The sequence below is a fragment of the Haemaphysalis longicornis genome, unplaced genomic scaffold, assembly GCF_048455015.1.
Source record: "Haemaphysalis longicornis isolate Haplotype H1 unplaced genomic scaffold, Haemaphysalis longicornis Haplotype H1 scaffold_1, whole genome shotgun sequence".
Classification (NCBI taxonomy): Eukaryota; Metazoa; Arthropoda; class Arachnida; order Ixodida; family Ixodidae; genus Haemaphysalis; species Haemaphysalis longicornis.
In genome coordinates this window covers 67,779,897-67,799,374 of record NW_027526203.1, presented here as the reverse complement: position 1 = coordinate 67,799,374, position 19,478 = coordinate 67,779,897, and the positions used below count along the sequence as shown (strand labels likewise).

General features: G+C 50.4%; 1 protein-coding gene across 1 annotated transcript in view; it reads left to right on the top strand.

Annotated features, from left to right (window-relative positions):
- Positions 1 to 17,747, top strand: part of LOC144177152 (surfeit locus protein 1-like) — a 39,392-nt gene extending 21,645 nt beyond the window's left edge. The window contains exons 7-8 of the mRNA XM_077705251.1: positions 9,192 to 9,273; positions 16,711 to 17,747. Coding sequence (XP_077561377.1) covers positions 9,192 to 9,273; positions 16,711 to 16,780 — 152 coding nt within the window. The 3' untranslated portion in view covers positions 16,781 to 17,747. The remainder of the gene's footprint in view (positions 1 to 9,191; positions 9,274 to 16,710) is intronic.
- The last annotated feature ends 1,731 nt before the right edge of the window (positions 17,748 to 19,478 follow it).

The following is a 19,478-nucleotide window of genomic DNA, read 5'->3' as shown; positions in this document are numbered from 1 at the left end:
GCGGCGACAGAGCACCCGGCTCAAATCCTGGCGCAGCCGTGTTTTTCTGGTGATGTCATTTCCGTTACAGATATGACATCAGTCAGGTCTTGGTGGATCCCGGCATAAAACACATTTGTGTTAAAAAATTAGAATAAACATTTTGTTTGGAACTATTAAAAAAAATGCCCTAGAAAAAATGTCGACTTGCGCAGAACAGTTTGTCGGATGTAGAAAAAAAAATGTTAGCACACGTGGTGCTCGTGCCATGCGGTGAAGCACAACCTCCACTTCAAAATGTGCAATTTCGGGAGGTTCGCTGGAAAAAATCTGGCGGTTTGGCATAATGAGAGGCACCAATTTACCCCCACGTAACGTAAAAACATCTTGTCAATGACTGACTTTGCATTTACGACCAGAACAGTATTTGGGACAAGCTCGTGATGCGGAAAAAACATGCATGAAGTTGAAAATGGAACTCCATGGTTGATGCTTGTTGACGTTCACTGTCAATTATCTCTCAAAACATAAAGTTGCGCCTTATTATAATCTTCTGACTCGCTATTGTAGCCTTGCTTGCGGGAATGAGGTGCGATGCGCTAAAATCGTGCCCTGCAAACGTTTGCCGAGTAGCTGTTGCACAATAAAAAAGACCAGCACTACGAGCCTCCTGCATTGCAACACCACCTAACATATTTGAAATGAAACAATACAAAACTTATTGGAGACTTCACTAGAATAGACAACACTAGATCCCCGGAGATAGCCTCGTATGGAAACAAAACTGGCAGGCAAACAGCTGGTGGTGTGTAAGGCCGGTTTGAAGCGCTCTCCTCGTCCGAACAGATATCTGGCGACTGGGTGTTCTCTTTTGACTTGCATCGAAGGTTCTTATCGCAGAAATTGGGTTAGGCTTGGGTGAAATCAGGAGCAGCATGCTTTTTTCAAGGATCAGTCGCGGACGATCAAGGCACCATGGCAGGTAGGCGTGAAGTTCGGTAACTGCGTAGTAGCGCCAATAATGAATTTCACAATGCAGAAACGAAACCGAAACTGTTGTAAACTATGCGCGAATAACTGTGGTAAGTACTGTGGTAAGAACTGTGGTAAGGAGAGCTACAACACAACCTAGAACAACAGGCGCAAAGGTAATAAAACTGCCTAAAATCATAAAGTAGCTTTCCAAACAGGCATTGCTTGACATTTTAAGCTGATTTCAGGGATTTTTTACTGTCAGAGTGCAAACCTGACGATTTAAAATCATTTTCTGATTCACCATTTGTGCCCTGATAGCAAAAGCCAAGCACTAATGCAGAGTAATTACGAGTGAGGACACCGCTAGATGGCGCAGTCCAGGTTTCATAGCCGCATATCATGCTCCGTTTTTCTTTGCCCCTGCTTTTGCTAAGGGCCTTGCTCGCCCGCGCAGTTATTACCCTTCGTTTCACGAAGCCTTCAGGATCATCGAGCCACCATCGGGGTCCCGATCCGACGACGTGGTGGCCCCCCAGGCCCATTCAAAAGTCCGAAGCACCGCGTCACCTCGCTAAGACTACAGCGTCGCCATGGCACTCCGGGAATGCAAGACAGCACCAGGCCCCTACAGCCGATCACCACCGACGTTTCGCCGTTCTTCCAACCTCCTGCCTCCGATGCTGCTGCACCTTCTCCCATCACACTCAGTGCTATGGCCGACCCCGCAAGCCAAAATCTTGAAGTCGCCTCTGCAAACGCCGCGATGCCTGCTCCGAACGCTGTGAGTGGCGCCGACAGCGCAGGGCCGACTGCCCCGTTGCGGGCGTCTGCGTTCCTCACCGCAGATTGCGCCGCCATAGCGTCTCCAACCATGACCTTGGCCGCGGAACAAGTCAAGAGCCCTCCTCCCCCACCAACCGCATCGCCGCTGGACGCTGCCGCCGGTACTGGACCTTTCATAGCTACACCTTCTACCGTGTGTTCCGTTACCCAGTCCTTACGTAGTGCTGCCTCCTCCTATGATAGACAAGAGCATTCCATTAAGCCCGCCGTGCCTCCGACTGAAGACGTGTCGGCCGAAATGGATCTCACTCAGCCGCCAGGAGATGACGCTACAACGCAATCTTCGGAAAACGCCTGGACCACTGTTGGCTCCGCCCGTAAACCCGCTTCCACCGCCCGATCCCGCACCAAACTGATCACTGTCGGCATCCAACTTCTTCCAGGCACCCTTACACCCAAGCTACCTCTTTACGACTTGCTCACTGCTATTGCCTCCGCTGCACAACTTTCCTCCAAGACAAGTGAAGAAATCACCCTCCAGGCGAAGCCCACTCAGAGCCTTGTGTTTCTGAAAACTCACTCCCCCCTTACCGCTCACCTCCTACTCTCTCTCTCTCACGTTCGGCTTCATGGTAAGACCATCAGCATCAAACCTTATGCTCGCAGCCCTCCCATCTCCTGCCTTGGTGTCATCCATAATGTCGGCGGCCATTTCACTCCTCCTCAGATTATGCAGGAACTAGAGTCGTATACCACCGATATTCTTGCTGCACGCATGATGAGTAGCACCCAATCAGTTCTCATTACTTTTGCTGGCACCGTAATCCCCCGCCTCGTATATTTCAAACGTGTTGCTTTCCAGTGTCGCCCCCCCGCTGTCTCGCTCTGGGACACCGGGCTCACCAGTACCCCGCAGCATTGTGCTCCGGCCAAGTGCCGCCGTTGTGCTGCCCCTCTACCACCTGACCTTAGCACCCACGTATGCTCTCAGCCCTGGTGCATTCATTGCAAGGTGAACACTCACCCCTCTCTTGACCCTACCTGCTCCTTCCTCCTCGAAAAGCAACGCGCATGTGCTAAAGCTGTGTTTGAACGCCGCATAGCTTTGCGCCGGGTCACGCAGGACACCCCTTGCCTTCCGTCCTCTAAACCTGCATCTGACTCACCGGTCACATCCCAACCGGGCTCGTACGCTGCTAAACTGAAAGGACCGTTGGTGTCACCGCCCGCTTCCTCCAATGCTACACCCTCACCGTCCTTGAATGAGGAGAACCGTCACTCTTTCGACCTCCGACTCGCGATGCTCGGACGCCAGCTGCGTGAGCAGCAGCGCGTTTCCCAGGAATTGCAACAGCAGATTCAGTCTCTCACCGAAACACTCCAAGCAACCACCACCTGTCTTACCTCCCAACTTGCGCAGCTCAATCAGCCCCTTGCCACGTTCACCACAACTCCCTCTGCAACCCAACTCATGCCTTTGGCAGACTTAGTCGAAAGCACGTCCACCGCCCAGCACGCTCGATTGGTTCAGCTCGAAACCTCCATCCTCAAAGTTCTTATCGCGCTGAATGCCCAATCCGAGCAACTTAAGTCCTTTGGTTCCATTGCTATTTCTTTACAAGAATCACTCTAAGACGCCTCTCCATCAGTACCTCCTTAACCGCCATTTTCTCCCTCATTTTCTTTTGATACAAGAGGCCCGTGCCACTAGTGCCATCCCAGGTTACCGCACCCATCATGCCGCTACAAGCACGCCGCTAGCATCCATTTATGTGCGTGGCGACATGCTCGTGGAACCACTGGACATACCCTGTACCCTTCTCAAATATTTAGTTGGCGTGGTCTATTATGATCCTTCTTCTAAAATCTCACTCGCCCTTCTCTCTTTCTACAACCCACCTGTAACTTCCTCTTTATTCAGTGCGCTAGGCAAGTTCCTTCACTCACTTCCGTCCACCACCAATCTAATCCTTGGGGGTGACTTCAATGCACCTCACACTCTTTGGGGCTACCCGCAGACCCTCAAACCTGGCCGCCTTCTCCGCTGTCTTGTACAGGAACGCCACCTCACCCTTCTTAATACTCCGGGCTCCCCTACCAGAGCCGGCACTACCTCTCAGCGGCCCACGACACCCGACCTTAATTTCTCTCGGGGGCCCCTTTCAGTTCAGTGGTGGGTCACAGCGAAAAACCTCCTCAGTGACCATTTTCTGATTCATCTTTCCATATCCGTTTCCCACATCCCGCGACGTCGCCTCGTCACTCACATTGACTGGGACGCCTTCCGCACAGCTCTGGCCTCCCACTCTTTTGAGTCGTATGAGAACTGGACGTCGGGCATTGCCGCTGCGCTTTCGAGCAGCAGTCGTCGTGCTCGCATCCGTCATCCAATCCAAGACCCTGACCCTCACTTTCTCCGTTTATGGCGCCGGCGTAAACGACTGCAGCGCTCCTTCCGCTCCCAACCCCAAAATACTCAGCTCGCTTCCAGAATCGCTGCTCTACGAGACGAGATTGTTGCCCACTGCACTTCCCTCGAACATTCTCGATGGAGTGCTCTCTGCGACAATCTTGACTCTGCTTTGCACTCACGATCGACATGGTCTCTTTTTAAATCTCTCCTAGGCACTAAGCCCACGCTTGCTCCCACTTTAGCTAAAGCTCTTGCTCAAGGAACAGCCTCCGACCTCTCCAACCAACTAGCCTCTCTTTATCTCCCGCCCCCTCTTACTCCTAGCTATATGGACTACTCAGGTGAACCTAATTCTGATCTGGACCACCCTTTCACTCTCCGGGAGCTCGAGGCGGACCTGGTTGGAAATGCTAAACGTTCTGCTCCTGGAGAAGATGCCATCACATACACGGCTCTCCGCAACCTCCCCGACAATGCGAAAGAGTTCCTCCTCCAGATTTTTAATCAAGCTTGGGACAGTGGCAGCCTACCTAGCTTCTGGACGTCTTCCCTTATTACCATGATTCCCAAACCTGGAAAACCTCCTTCCATCGCTAACCTTCGGCCTATATCCTTAACGTCATGCGTTGGTAAGACCCTTGAGCGTATGGCTATGACTCGCCTCTCTGAATTTCTCGAAAAGAGGGACTTCTTCCCTCATTCTCTCATCGGATTCCGTCGCTGTGTCGGTGCTCAGGATATGTTTATGCTTCTCCAGCACACCTTTCTCTCTTCCACCCCCACCCAAATCCACGCTCTGGTGACCGTCGATGTCCGTAAAGCCTTTGACGGTGTGTGCCATGACCATATCCTGGCACAGCTTGCCGCAATGTCCTGCGGCTCCCGCATGTACTCTTATCTCCGCTCCTTCCTCTCTCACCGAGTGGCTCGCTTTCAAGTCGACTCTCATCTGTGCGACCCCCACCACATCTCTTGAGGCACTCCTCAGGGTGCTGTTCTTTCCCCCACCCTTTTCAATATTGCTATGACTCCTCTGGCTTCCCAACTATCTGAAATCTCTGATCTTCATCACATTCTTTACGCCGACGACATCACCCTTTGGTGTTCATCTGGCTCTCCGGGCCATGTGCAGATCACCCTGCAATGTGGCTTGGATCTCATCGACTCTTTTCTCACCGCTGTTGGTCTTTCCCCTGCTCCGGAAAAGTCCGAGCTTCTCCTTCTCAACCGTTCCTCTTACCAGCGCGCCCACAATTCCCTCATCTCTCTCCATATTTCTGATTCTCCCATTCCTGTCGTCACCAAATGCAAGGTTCTTGGTTTTCCTTTGCATGCAGCCAAGAACATACAAGCCCTACACAGCGCCGTCGCGACCTGCCACTCGGTAACCCACCTTCTACGTCGTGTGGTCACTCGACGTGCGGGTCTTCACGAAGCTAATGCCTGCAGGGTTGCTCACGCCCTCGCGCTCAACAAACTCTTGTACTTTATCCCTTACATCTCCTTCACCAACACTCAACTCAATACCCTTGAGACCGCCTTGGTGGGACTCTACAAAGCAGCACTGAACCTCCCTATCACCACTTCTACAGATAAGCTTTTTGCCACGGGCCTCTTTCATTCCCTTCGCTCTCTCCTCAATCTCCATCGAGATTCCCAGATTTCTCGGCTCTCCCTTACCCGTCAAGGTCAATGGTTACTGCAGGAGTGAGACAGCTGCGCATATTGCGCCTTTCTGATACAATTCCATTTTCCTGCGCCAAGCTGCTCCAAAAGCACGAAAATGGCGAAAATTGCACCAAACTGCTCCAGAAGAGCCTCAACGGCACGCATTTTGATGCTCATGTCAGTTTCGGCGGGGACGAAAGCCTCCAGCATCCCGGTCACCGCTTTTATCGTCGGTCAATCGCAAACACAGAAATGGCACAAATAGAAAGACTGAAACGAAGCAAGCGATAGCTTCTAAAACTTGATTCGCTTTCCGTCCGGGTTCGCTGAAACGGCCTTCTCGATTAGGCATCGCTGTGGCAACAAACATAGCCGCTGCCTGATCTGGCTGCTACCAACGCGCTCATTGCGCATCGCCGATATTTTCCCTGCTTTATGTTACGCTATCAGCTGGGTTCCAGTCTATTCATTCTATCTGTTGTGGCTCTGAACAGTGACGTTAACGCGGGGATATGGTTTGAGATTGGTGCCAAATTACGGGAAGTTGCGCTGCTCGAAAAAAAGTTCATTGAAATGTGGGGCCTACGACTTCGGCGTGGTTTGTCCTTGAGTTGCGAAACGCGGTGGGCACGTCTATAATCGGGTTCGTGAAGTGAATTTTTTGGCTCGTTGTGGTGTTATAAAATGCTGAGGTGTTGCTGTGCTTCGAAGCGCGATCGCGAGCCTCAAGGATGGAACGGTTGACACGAACGTCGCGGGCTGTGCTGCGGCGCCGCGACCTGTTCAGGCAGCGCCCAATAGCTGCAGGACTACACTGGTACCATAGAAAGCGACTTAACACTTGATGTATGCAAAGTAAATTTAATGCCAAAATATAGGTGGCTAAACAGTAACGCTACTCAAATGACCATAGGGTGAACCTGCGCCCCGGTGACTGAAACAGGTAGGCTGGTTGGGCTATGCGACCGTTAGCTCGAAGTTGCTCAACTCGTTGCCGTGACTACAGTCGTTCGTACAACGCAGCCTGGGATTACAAAAATAATAATTTTAGCATTAAAACGGCAAACAAACGCCACAATTGCGGAGCCCTTAAATTTGATAAGAGTTTTAGCAGTCCGTCTGTTCCGTCGTGTACGTAGTTACCGTGCTGACCGGGACTCGTCTGGGCACTTGGGCATTCGTAGCGGTAGGGGGATTAGTTCCGCGGGCCTGCCTTCGCCTTGTCCGCGCCTCCTCGCCCTTCCGCGCGCGCAGGCGCAGACCGGTCCCGGTAAACCCGGTAACAAAGTAACCAACAGAACAGACGGACTGCTAAAACTCTCTAATGTTAACGGCAGTTTTGTTGTCAGTGTTGCGTGCAGCCGCAACACAATATCACCAGTTAGGAAAAAGGTGGTGCAGTTAGTACTTTCTGATACTCTTAAAAACTCTTTCAGGTAAGGCTGTTTCAGTGTTCTGTGTATTCAAAACTGATTGAAATGTGCACTTGACTTTGCAAATAGCTGAAATATTGATTTTTTAAGCTCACAAGACGGTGTATTAAATCTCCCTAACTGCTCCAAATCAAGATTCTTCTGCTCCCAAACCGAAATTTTGCTGCTCCGAAATCTGCTCCCAAATCTGTTTGGGCTGTCTCACCCCTGTTACTGGTTTGGGCAGGTATATCTCCGATTCCCGTCTCCCCCATTACCCCTCCCGACACAATTTCGGCGCCCAACCTTCGTATTCTCCCTCTCCCGTCAAACATGTCCCCTGTCCTTCATGCAGGTCGTCGTCATGCGGCCGCGCAGCATCATTCTCCTCTTTTCGCGACCCAGGGAATTGCTTACACAGATGCCTCCTTTGTGGCGCCTCGAGGCTCGTGCGGTTACATTCTGTACCACCCTCACCTTGCTGAAGCAGAAACCCACTCTAGCGGCCCGTACCTTCACCCTCCGGAAGCAATGTCTCTTGAGGTTCTCGCCATTGCCCATGCCCTTCAGTCCTTTGCTTCTCTCCCCCCTGTCCCCGAATACACAGTCTTTTCTGACTCTCACGCCGCTATTATACAGATACAAAATCGTTCACTACATTCTACCCTTCAACAGGAGGTCGAACGAGCGGTCTCCGCTCTACAGCCATCCATCATTTTCCTCCGTTGGGTCCCTGGACATTCCGGGATTGACGGCAATGAGTTGCCGCATCAACTCGCCCGCGAAACTCTTCACCGGGCACCGTTGATCCCCTGGACCGGGCCCTCGGAGGACGGTGGGAGTCTCTCCCTGCACCGTACCATCAAGGAGGTCTACCTTCAGCTCCGTCTTGACAAACGCCTCTACCCGCCTCCTCACCCATCACTCACCGTAACGGAGGCTCGACACCTCCGGCACATACAAATGAATGCCCTGATCACTCCCTCCCGCCTATTCCTCTATCGCTATAGATCTGGCCCCTCTTGTCCCAACTGCCCCACTGCCTACACTGATTTACCTCATTGCCTATTCTACTGCCCGGTGGCTCAGCTATCCAACTCGTATCCCTCCCCATCCCTTTCCATCACCACCTGGACCGACTGGCTTGGCTCTGAAGGAGAAGAAGAACACCGCAGACTGGTCGCCCAGGCCATCAACGTGCTCGGCCTGTAACTTCGGTTGAATAAAGGTCTTTTCTCTCTCTCTCTCTTACGAGTGGCATGCATTCTTCGTTGGTTGCAGTGACGCGCGATGACCATGCCCATTTTCCACACCAGGTGATGCAAACGCATGTCAAAAATCACGTTTTTGTTGCAAAAATGAAAACAAAACTGATTTTGAAAGGGCATCTTCTGAGCTAACTCCAAATAGCTTTTACTTGTTCCAGCAACGCCTGGAATGCTATGAAAAGGGGCTCCGAAGGTATTGTTCAAATTGGACGATTTTGAATAGGCGCGGTAACGAAAGAGTTAAGGCCGTTTTGGGGCAGTGCTAAATGCCTGCCGCATGCAATCATCATTTTGTCGAGATAACCATGTTGGAACAGAGTGCATCTGTAGTCTAGTTCAGACGAGAAAGTTGAGCCATCATTCTTTTCTATCGATGCAATGTTGGGAAGCAACCACAATGATTTTTATACCACATCTTACAGAGACCTATCTTTTGTGTCTCATCTATATGTCATTCCGACTATCATCAGATATGATCAATCAAGGTCCAATACTAGTGCTGAAATGAGACTGCTTAAAATAGCTTTGCCTCACTCTCTGCCATTCCGTTGCTCTTCACTCCTTGCCAGCATGCAATGTATTTGTTCAGCGCAGTCTCCTTCATGGCACTAGAATGCCACCCGTGAATATGAGCGGGCATGGGCCATCGTGGGTGCCATACAGACGCCCCCCCCCTTTCTTCTTTTCCCACAGAAAGTACAGTGGAAGGTGGGCCACTGGGCGGCCAGACCAACGTGTCTGTACGCAATGAGCATTTTTCCTACATCATCACATGGTGAGCAGGTCCTCATTTTGTACGCAAAACTACATCCCAAATGCTGAGTGAGTGAGCATGTTCCCTCACTGCTACGTTCCCTCACTGCCTGTGTTCCCTCGCTCCCCTGTTGCACAGAACAGGCTGCAAGGTTGTGCATTTGAGTGTGGAGTACACTTGTTGCTAGCTTAGAAATCATAATCAAAAACAGACAGCAATTGTAGCATCTCAGCTGCATCTGGAGCTCTGGCATTTGGAATGTCCAAGTGGAAGGCACCTTGGCAATTCTTGAAAGGCCAAATCGACGGATGCTGCTTTCAGTGCTTTGAATTGGGGCTCTTCCTAGGCGTGTGTGTGTGCATGTGCCTGCGTGCATGCGTGAAAGAGAGAGAGAACTGTACTTGGGACAATATGGCCTGGCCTGTTTACTGCAGAGGCAATCGTCGAAAAAGAGGACCTGCAAATGACGGGCGTACAAACTTTACAGTCGATGGAAAGAAACTGAGTGCACGTTAAGCACAAAAAAATCCATTTGCTTTGGTTGTTTTGTCGTCCCAAACACCTCTAAGGGACTCTAGAGACTCTAGAACCAAAATATTTTAGCAACACTTAGTTCCTGAATTTGAAGATGTGCATATTTAAGTGCATCTGCAGCGAGTGCAAATAACGCTGATGTCAAGTTTAAAACATTGAGCAATTGTACAAGCTTCAAGGTTATACTGACACAGTTATGTATATATATATATATATATATATATATATATATATATATATATATATATATATATATATATATATATATATATATATATATATATATATATATGTGTGTGTGTGTGTTATATATATATGTTATATATATATATATATGTTAGGAGGTGACGTTGAACGGCAGTGCCAGTCTGGCCGTACCTTGAAATTGTCGTGTTCTGTTAAGACATAGCGGTGGCGTAGTTCGGTGGTTTTCTGTGTCGGCCCTCCATTGAACTTCACGCTTGTCGCGTCGTATGTGTGCCTTTACATTACTCTACGCTGCAGCCAACGACGAACGGGGCACTCGTCGCCTTCTCCGAACTCGCCGCGCCCCTGTGTAACTTGATCCCTGTCTTCCGCGCGGTCCGACCGCTGTGCGGCTCGCCGCTGGCTGCCGCTAGTGCCTTTCTCTGTCGCCATGTCGCGGCCCTTCAAAGGGCAAACAAAGTAGACTTATCACCGGTTTCTTGGTAAAAGCAATGCCTCTCCATTTAACGGTCTGTTCTGGGTTAACCCACGAAACAAATGCCGGGCCAAGACCGCGTCCTTAGTTACTGCACCACCGCCCCGCTCTTCCCATCTGTGCTCATGCGTTGTCCGTATTTTGTTTGTCAGTTCTCTTTCATCCCAGCCGCAGCAGGCTGATAGAAACCTTTGGTCCCGCTCCCTTCCCCCACCTGTGCCGTTTTCTCACTAAAACCATCGCCTTTCCTCTGTTTTTTTTTTTTTTTTTTAAATCCTCTCTACTCAGCAAGTGCCGTGTTGTTACCGGATTTTTTACGTTCTCTGGCGTATTCCCCTTCTGATGAGGGAGAGGAAGAGAGACTCCCTCGCATGCAGTGTGCATAGGGATTCGGTGTTCATTGTGGGATTGTCCCTGAGGAAGGAAGTTCCACTTCCGAAACTGTCGGACTAATTTATAATGAGCGACCGTTAGAGCACCAGTCTCCCCGAGTGGGTATGTGTTCGGCTAAAGCGGAGGCTGACCTTCTAGTGGCGTCAATCCCCCAGTGGGTATATGTCCCCGTAGCGACACAGCGGCAGCTCCATCGACAGTGCTTCGGCGCGAGACCTGCGCGCGGACGCCAGACCTCGTTTGGACTCTGAAACGGCCAGACCTCGTTCGTGCCTCTTGCAAGACCTGCCAATAAACCCCATTATAATATATATATATATATATATATATATATATATATATATATATATATATATATATATATATATAAGAGAAGAAAAACTTCGAACAAGGTAAAAGCACGATTGTGGCCTACGTTTCAGCAAAGAGAACTTGCTTTCGAAAGCAAGTTCTCTTTGCTGAAACGTAGGCCACAATCGTGCTTTTACCTTGTTCGAAGTTTTTCTTCTCTTGTGTTCTCTACCATCTTCAAAGTTCTACTACTCCCTGGATTTTATATATATATATATATATATATATATATATATAAGTGCCTACACTGAAAGTAAAGAAAGAATATGAAACACGTCACGTTGAATGAGGACAGGTTTTAACGTTTCGACCAGGGACCGGCCTTCGTCAGAATAACAGTACCAGAATAACAGTTGACAGTACCAAGAGTTGACAACTACTCTTGGTACTGTTATTCTGACGAAGGCCGGTCCCCGGTCGAAACGTTAAAACCTGTCCTCTTTCGACGTGTTTCATTTTCTTCATTATACTTACCGGTGTCCAAGAAATTGTTTCCCGCTATATATACAGTTAAACCTCGATGTAACGAACTTCAATGTAACGAAACCCTCGATGTAACGAACGACGGAATTTTTTGTAACTTCAAGTGTATGCACACCATGTATTTTCACCCTCTGTGTAACGAAGTCCCGTTTGCCGGAATTTCAATGTAACGAAGTTTCATGGAGAACGAGGCACGATATTTAAGTTGTAGAAGTAGATTTTGGGAGAAGCAAGCGCCGAAATGGGGTCCCAATAAAACGCGAACGGCGACACGGGTCGCCCAATGCCGCGGATGCAGCCAGCCACGGAGTCTTTGATTAAGTCCCTTGCCTACAAACTGCGTGGCGTGCATACACGGCTGGCGCACTGTTTCTGTCCGAGCTTAATCTTCTACGGCTTAATCGGCATCAGCGTGAACCGCACGCAGCGTTTTCTCCCTGCAAAAAAATTCCCCCGCATTTCCCCGAGGGGGAGAATGTGAAAGTGCGAATGCACGGTTGTCGGCCCGCTTGCGGCGCTTGCGCTCGGCCCCCGCAGCCCACCGCCTCGCTGCCTTCTCTTCCATCTCTTCCATCGGGTTTGTAGTATCACGTGTACACCACGCAGTTATCAAGCCGCTATAACGCCGCTGAGTCGCCAACGCACGCCGCTGACGACGTAGTTTGAATGCGTTAAAGATATAAGGCTATAAGGCGCGTCTAACCAACGCCTCCTAAAAAATGGCGTTGGTCTAACACTGATATCACCGTCGCGTCTGTGGCTTGGTCGGTAGCGCGTCGCGCTGCGGCCCGCAAAGTCCTCGGATCGAAACCTGGCGCCGGATGCTGTTTTTTCTTTAAAGAGCACTGCGGACGCCGCCGCCGACGCCGGCGGTGGATGGTTTGGGGTCGCTTATAAAGAGCATTCTCTTAAAAACTCAAACCGCGCCCCGCAAGCCACAGGCGCGCTGACGCAGCCGCGGAGACCACCCGCGCGATGCGGGTAGCTCCAGCGACCGCTTCTAACCCCTCGCTGAAGCGCAACTCGAGGGGCATACGAGAGGGGCGTGCGAGAAAAAAAGCGGATAACGTGGGCGAAATTTTCATTGTAAAACGTGACACGCGCCGCTTACGAAAGCGCCCATCAAATATCCTCCGCGGTGGTAAGCCTAATCGCCACTGGCGTTGCCGCCGCCGCCGCCGCCGCAAGCCGCCGCTTTGCAATTTGTTCTAGTTCGCTCATGCTTGTTGGGTTTCGTCGCCCCATGGCAAGCATTTGTGAATCTTTATGAGCCTTGCACGCGCGTTTTTCTTTTTTCACACCGGCGTCCGCGATTGCGTGCCGGCGGCGGGAAGTGAGTCGCGCTGCGCGCAGCAGTGGGAGGAGCCTGACCAGTTTCGCCAATGGGGAGGCGCGCACCCTATGGCGGGAGCTTCGAAGCGCTCGGGGATGCCGGCTGGCTAGACGATAAGGCCGCCGCGAAGGATATTTGATGGGCGCTCTCGTAAGCGACGCGTATGATGTTTTACAGTGAAAATTTCGCCCACGTTATCCGCTTTTTTTCTCGCATACCCCTCTCGTTTGCCCCTCGAGTTGCGTTTCAGCGAGCAGTTAGAATCGGTCGCTGGAGCTACCCGCATCGCGCGGGTGGTCTCCGCGGCTGCGTCAGCGCGCCTGTGGCTTGCGGGGCGCGTTTTTTCGGGAAGAAAACGCTCCATGCGGATCACGCTGATGCCCGCGTAGACGATTAAGCACCGATAGAAACAGAAACAGTGCGCCGGCCGTGTATGCGCGCCGCGTTTTCTTTTTCAGGAAACGCTTCACGGGATGAACGCTTCATTATAACCGCGAATTTCAATGTAGCGAAATTTCAATGTAACGAAGTAAATTACGAATTTTACCGACTTCGTTACATCGAGGTTTAACTGTATATATATATATATATTTATACATAAAGACAGAAATAAGAATTGGCAGTCAAGAAGACCTCGGTATTCTGGAGGTCGTGGGTTCGGATCCCACCTGGCGGGCATTTTTTCTCCACTTTCTTATTTTCCAAATTCTTTATCTTGAGCTACTACATCCTCCCCTTTGCTTTCCGAGGTCTTCTCGACTGCCAATTCTTATTTCTGTCTTATTTTCAACGGGCCCCTCATTTCCTATTCTGATTCGCTACATGCATAGCGAGGGCCTCTGTTCTTCTGTTCTGGCAGTCTTGGTGCCATAGGGAGCTTAAGAGGGTTCAACGCTGGTTGACCACTCTCGGCATGTCGTAGACGCTCGAGTCACGGCCCGGGGGTTAAAAAGAAGGTCCCCTTCACCCCGAGTAGTCCGAGTGGCGCTGGCTACCACCTCCAAGCGCAGGAAACAAAAACACCTGAACATAAATACCCCAGAAAGTGGAGGCTAAAAGTAGCCCCGCCGGTAGCGTAGTCCAATGCCATCCAATGCCATCCAGGCGCCCAACACCCTGCATGGCTACTCCCTAATAGGCGCCCTAACACGCTACTCACACTGTCCTTGAGCCGGTTTCGCGTGTGCGCAACTAGACGGTGTTAGCGCAGCCCGCTGTCATGTCGTCGTGTCGCCGCCGTGGTCCCGTCGTTGAGCAGCAGCAGTCAGTGAGTCACTCGCGTCAGTGGTGGATAGCTCGCTGCCATTTTGATAACTTTTTGATCTCTTTGTTTTGTGCTTGGTGCCGCTTCGCCATGGGGAAGAACGCCAGCTACACTGCCGCTTTCAATTTGAAAGTGATAGAGTACGCGATCGAACACGGCAACCGCGCTGCAGGCAGGCACTGCCAACCCTTATTTCTGTCTTATTTCAACGAGCCCCTCATTTCCTATTCTGATTTGCTATAAAAGTATATGCGATTCCCCATGCATTTGCATGGGGGTGTCTGCAGTGATGTGACATGCAGCATGTTTACATTGGGGCAATGAACGAGGGATTGATTTTAAATTTTAACTGCTGACAAACATGCCATCTCAGTTCACTGCAGCAGGGTGCTGAATGGGTGTTTGTTCTCTTATTATACTGGCCTGAAACCTTACTGGTGGCTGAACAGAAGGTGGTGCTGCAGGCATCATCACCCCCTGCCACCATGTTGGGTATTCAAGTCGGTGGAGTTGGTTGCTAGAGCAGTGGTAAGGACGAGACTTGTGGGTCTTGGCTGAAACGAAAAAAAGCACAGCCTCTGTTCTTTTTTTTTTTTTTTTTTGGTCATCCAAGACTCACAAGGAAGGAGGTGTTCCCTTCAGGGTGGTTGTAACTGAAAGGGCTCTGTGGCAGGGAGTCTCTTCTTCTTTGCGGAAATGCCCCGAAAATGTGGATGGCCCTCGTTTGGTCAGTAATGCAAAAGGAATTGTGTCATTTCTTTAGGAACGTGAAAGGCTGTCCAACCGCTTGTCTTCCTCTGCTATCTATGCAGAAGAACCCTTTCATTCAGTTCCTCAATCGAGCTTGTGATTGCTGTCAGAGATGCCTTTGACCAGTCAGAAATGGGCTGGTGTAACTATAGGTAACTTTTAGAATTGCTTTACTTTGATCTTTCACCCACCTTTGTCTCTTTTAACAAAGTTTCTGTTACCCAGAAATAAGGCATTGCACCTTTTACAAAATGTCACACAATTATTGAGATGTGTATGGACACCACTAACATAAAAGTTTTTAGACACATCAGCGACTGTTTGAGCTGGCAGAAAGCCCCCATTGACGCTTCTGTGGAGTGTTCGTAGGGCCTCAAGCTATTCGTGAGATACCAACTCAAGGTGCCTTCATGTTTGCTCCACTTTTGGTAGTAAGTGTAATTTGGGCACGCAGTCCTTGATCCAACAAAGGCAATTTTGCATTATCCTTCAGCCCATTTGAACATAGTGAAGACAGGCACCATGTCCTCTTCCTGAAGTCTTGTCCTTGCCACGCTGTTTTAATGTTTCACTGGGCATCCCAGCTGTATTCACTGCTTGACAAGGGAAGCCCTGCCTGTTGGCTCATGCAGGCAGCAGGTGATATCCACAGGGCGTTTGCTATTTGACGACTTGGTTTTCAACACTGCAGTAGCACTGCAAAAGAGTGTGGCAAAGAGTATTTTCCCCTCTTAACTTTCAGTTTAGACTTGCACTAAGTATTTGGTGCAGTATTACGTGAGTGGAACTCCAAAATGTGTCTACAGATAAGATTTGGACAAATTATTGTTCACTGCCGTGCCCCTAGAGGGAGACTGTGTGCATGGAAGTAGCCACTCTGCAAGGAGGTCATGGCAGGGCAACGCTGCATGGTTACTGGCTGGACAGATGTCCTGTGTGAGCATATCGGGCTGGGGGAAATCTCCTTTTTTAATACCTATGCAACACCAGTGATGTGACTTCACCCGTCTCACGGGCTGCACTGAGTGAGGTCACCCGTTCGATTCCTGGCACCGATTTTCCGGGATAATATTTTGGACTGCTGCATCAGCCCGCACATACTATTCACTGGTCAAGCGTGTTGTTCACCAGTGGTTGTCCAGGGTGTTTTACTAGGGTGTCACAAAGCATCGAGCGTGTGCTGGGCACCGACTGCGTGCCTCACTGAGAGGGCCAGTGCAGCCGGTAGTGCCCCAATGTCGTGCACGTTTCCCGGGGGCAGTGTGCCCCTTTCCTGCTGCCCAGCAGCAGACTGCCAGGGGCAGCCCGGGCAGCTGCATTGGCCGCCTTCGAAGGCCACTGTCAGGGAGAGCACACTGTGCTGAAGCAGAGGTGTGCCAAAGACATACCATGAACAAAAAGCCGATGGACTACGGTTGTGTGCACCTGTAAGACTCGCAATGATGAGGAGAGCCAGCTACGGGGAAAGTGTACTCAAACGTACATAGTGCCCTAAAAATACTATGGCTGAGCTGCTGCTAGGCAGGGTCATGTACGGGACAACACGTGGCTGTTGCTGCTGCAGCCCTTGCATTAGCCGTGCACTCTCGCCATTGTGGCCCCTGGTGTGCCCCTGGGTGGGCAAGCCAGCTGCTGTGTGCCAATGAGGGGGGGGGTCTTGTGTTGCAGGTACTCTCTCAGTGCGGCCACTGCCTTCCTTTGGTACCACAAGTACATCAGGCGCCGCCCGCTCATGTGACCCCATGTAATGAACACACGCGGCACACTTCCTCTTCTGTTGGCCCAATCAACGTCCTCAACGTGGCATGCCTTGGCATGGCACACTGAAATGACCTTTGTCCTGCTAGGCTTGTGTGACGAAACAAATCAGCACGATCGGGCAAGGTGGAGGATCAAGTCGGAGCAGCATTTTGCTGTGCTGCCCAGTGGTGGTCGTCCTCTGGCTTGTTACCCGTGGTTGCCTAGTGACTGGTTCTCAATATGGGCCAGCTGTTTCAATAAAAGCCTTGCACTTTGCCCCATGGGTGCACAAGCAAAACCAACTGCACTGGTGAAATGGGCAGTGAGGTGCTTGCAGCACTTTTCGGGGGAAGTGAAATGCCCTCTGGGGGCACATTCTTCATCTGGTGGATCACTGAAACGGTCAAACAGTCCGTCAAAGGCTATCGAATAATGATGTTAGCTCACCCAAACCAACTTTTTACTTCAAACAGAAAAGCACTTTAAAGACAACTGCATGTGAATGTTCTCGGAAATAGGTCAGGTTCACGAGGGCTTCCGAAAGCTTTTGCTGGCACACTTCAGAAGGCTTGGGGACATTGTGCGCTAAGACAAAACATTTCTCGCTTTCATTTTTTTTGTACACCACTAGCAAAGAGCTTTGCATTACCATGCACTTTTTGAGTGACCCAATGTCGGCTTGGTTGAACCAGCTGGTGCTTCAAAGGGATTGTTGGGAAAATCTAGTCGCAGGGTAGCTGTGAATATTCGTGCCATCCCACATTTGTATTCTCAAAAAAAGCCAAACCAGCGCAAAGAAACAGAGCAAATGTACAACTAGTTAGCAGGGCCATGCATGCATCATGAAGGACAAAAGAAAAAACACCTCACAGTGTCTTCGCTTATCGTATTTGGTGGTTGTGGTTTGCGGGAGAGGAAAAGGAAAGGAAGTGCACTGGGGATGTTTTGAGCTCGGCAGGGAGCTCGCCTGCATACAACCCAGTGCGGGGGAAAGGAAGTGGGGGGGGGGGGGGAGCTTCTTGTATTCATCCGCAGGGTGAGCACGTTTTCGTGCAGTCTTTCCCCCGCCTTCCTGCGAAGTCACAGGCTGTGACTCAAGTCTTCTTGCCAACAGGAGGCTGCCTGCTTTTCCTCCCAAGCTCACTGTTGCTGTTTATGGAATGCAGTTTGTAGTGCTTGCTGCTAGATAAATAAAAATATAAATAAAATTAAATGAAAAAATGAAAAAAATATTTGTTCTCTCTCTCTCTCTGCACGATGCCTGCACCAACAGGGTGCCATGCTTTGGAGGACGGAAGGCCACCCCGCATTACAACAGATGTGTCAACCAAGTGGCCCCCCTTTTCTATGAACCGTTGGCAGATGTCATCATGAAAGCGAATCAGAAATGTTTTCCAGCATATTCAAGTCAAATTTTGTGCATAGGGGTAAGCTGAGAGCAGAAAAAAAGGAATATATAGCAGTGCGTTGTATGGTCAATTTCCACAGAGGGGCACAATCCTCGTGAGCCTAGAAAAAGAGGAGAAAGAGGTAGATTTTTGGAATGGCAGTTTCAGCTGTGCTGATGCCTACTGTCACGGTGCATCTTCTGCTGTAAATATTGTAAATGTATCTTTCCGCGTATTCTGTGATGTATCATCTCTTGGTGGAGGTGCTGTCATGATCCCATCAGCGACAACAGAGCTTCAGAGCGGCCGCCAAATCTCTTTCAGTGACCTCTCGATGCCTCATACCTCTGATCCGCAAGCTACAGCGGCCATGGCCAACCCTCCGGTCATTGTACTCACTCACCGTCGTGATCCAATAATGTTCTGCGGCACCAATGACATTGACGTCGAGGACTGGCTGCAAATGTAAGGGCATGTGAACAGCCACAACCGATGGGACGCAACACTCATGCTGGCGAACGTCTACTTTAAAAGAGTACTGACACACAACCTGCCGCGGTGGCTCAGTGGCTAAGGCGTTCTGCTGCTAGCACAAGGTCGCCGGTTCGATTCCCGGCCGCAGCGGCCACTTTTCTGATGGAGGCAAAGAGCGAAAACGACCGTGCGCACGTTAAAGATCTCCAGGTGGTTAAAATTAATCCGAAGCCCTCCACTGCGGCGCGCCTCATCACCTGCGTTGCATCGGCGTGTTAAACCCTACAATCAATCAATCGGTACTGACACAAAATTATCGCTTTAAGTTTTTTGCTGCTGCTATGGGTGCTTGCGAGCCCACTAATCATAGAATGGCACACTGGATGGTTGATAGCAGTGTAAATAATTATTTACAGCCTCGTTTATTTGTGTCAGTTTCGGTTTCGACTAAACGAACACTGATGCGGACGCAATGACTGGAGGGTGCTTGCGACTTCACCGTTCTCGTCGCACCACTGCCGATGTGGACGCGCGTGTGCCCAGACCGGCTGTGGTTTTCACCATCTCCCTGGCAGCATGATGTCAAACCCAAAACCCATGATGCGATACATATGCCGGAGCAGCGCGCACCAACCGCAGCCAGCGCATTGGCCACGCCACGGGAGCCCTCACGTCGGCAGTTAAGGGCCAGGAGGAGCTCATGGCATCATGCTGATACTAATTGCGAACGGGTATCCGCTGTGAACCATCGCCTCCTGTATTTTTTAATGCCAAACGCATCAGCCCCATGCGGCCAACCAAGCCCTTTCATTCTAATCCAGCCACTCTCCCCCA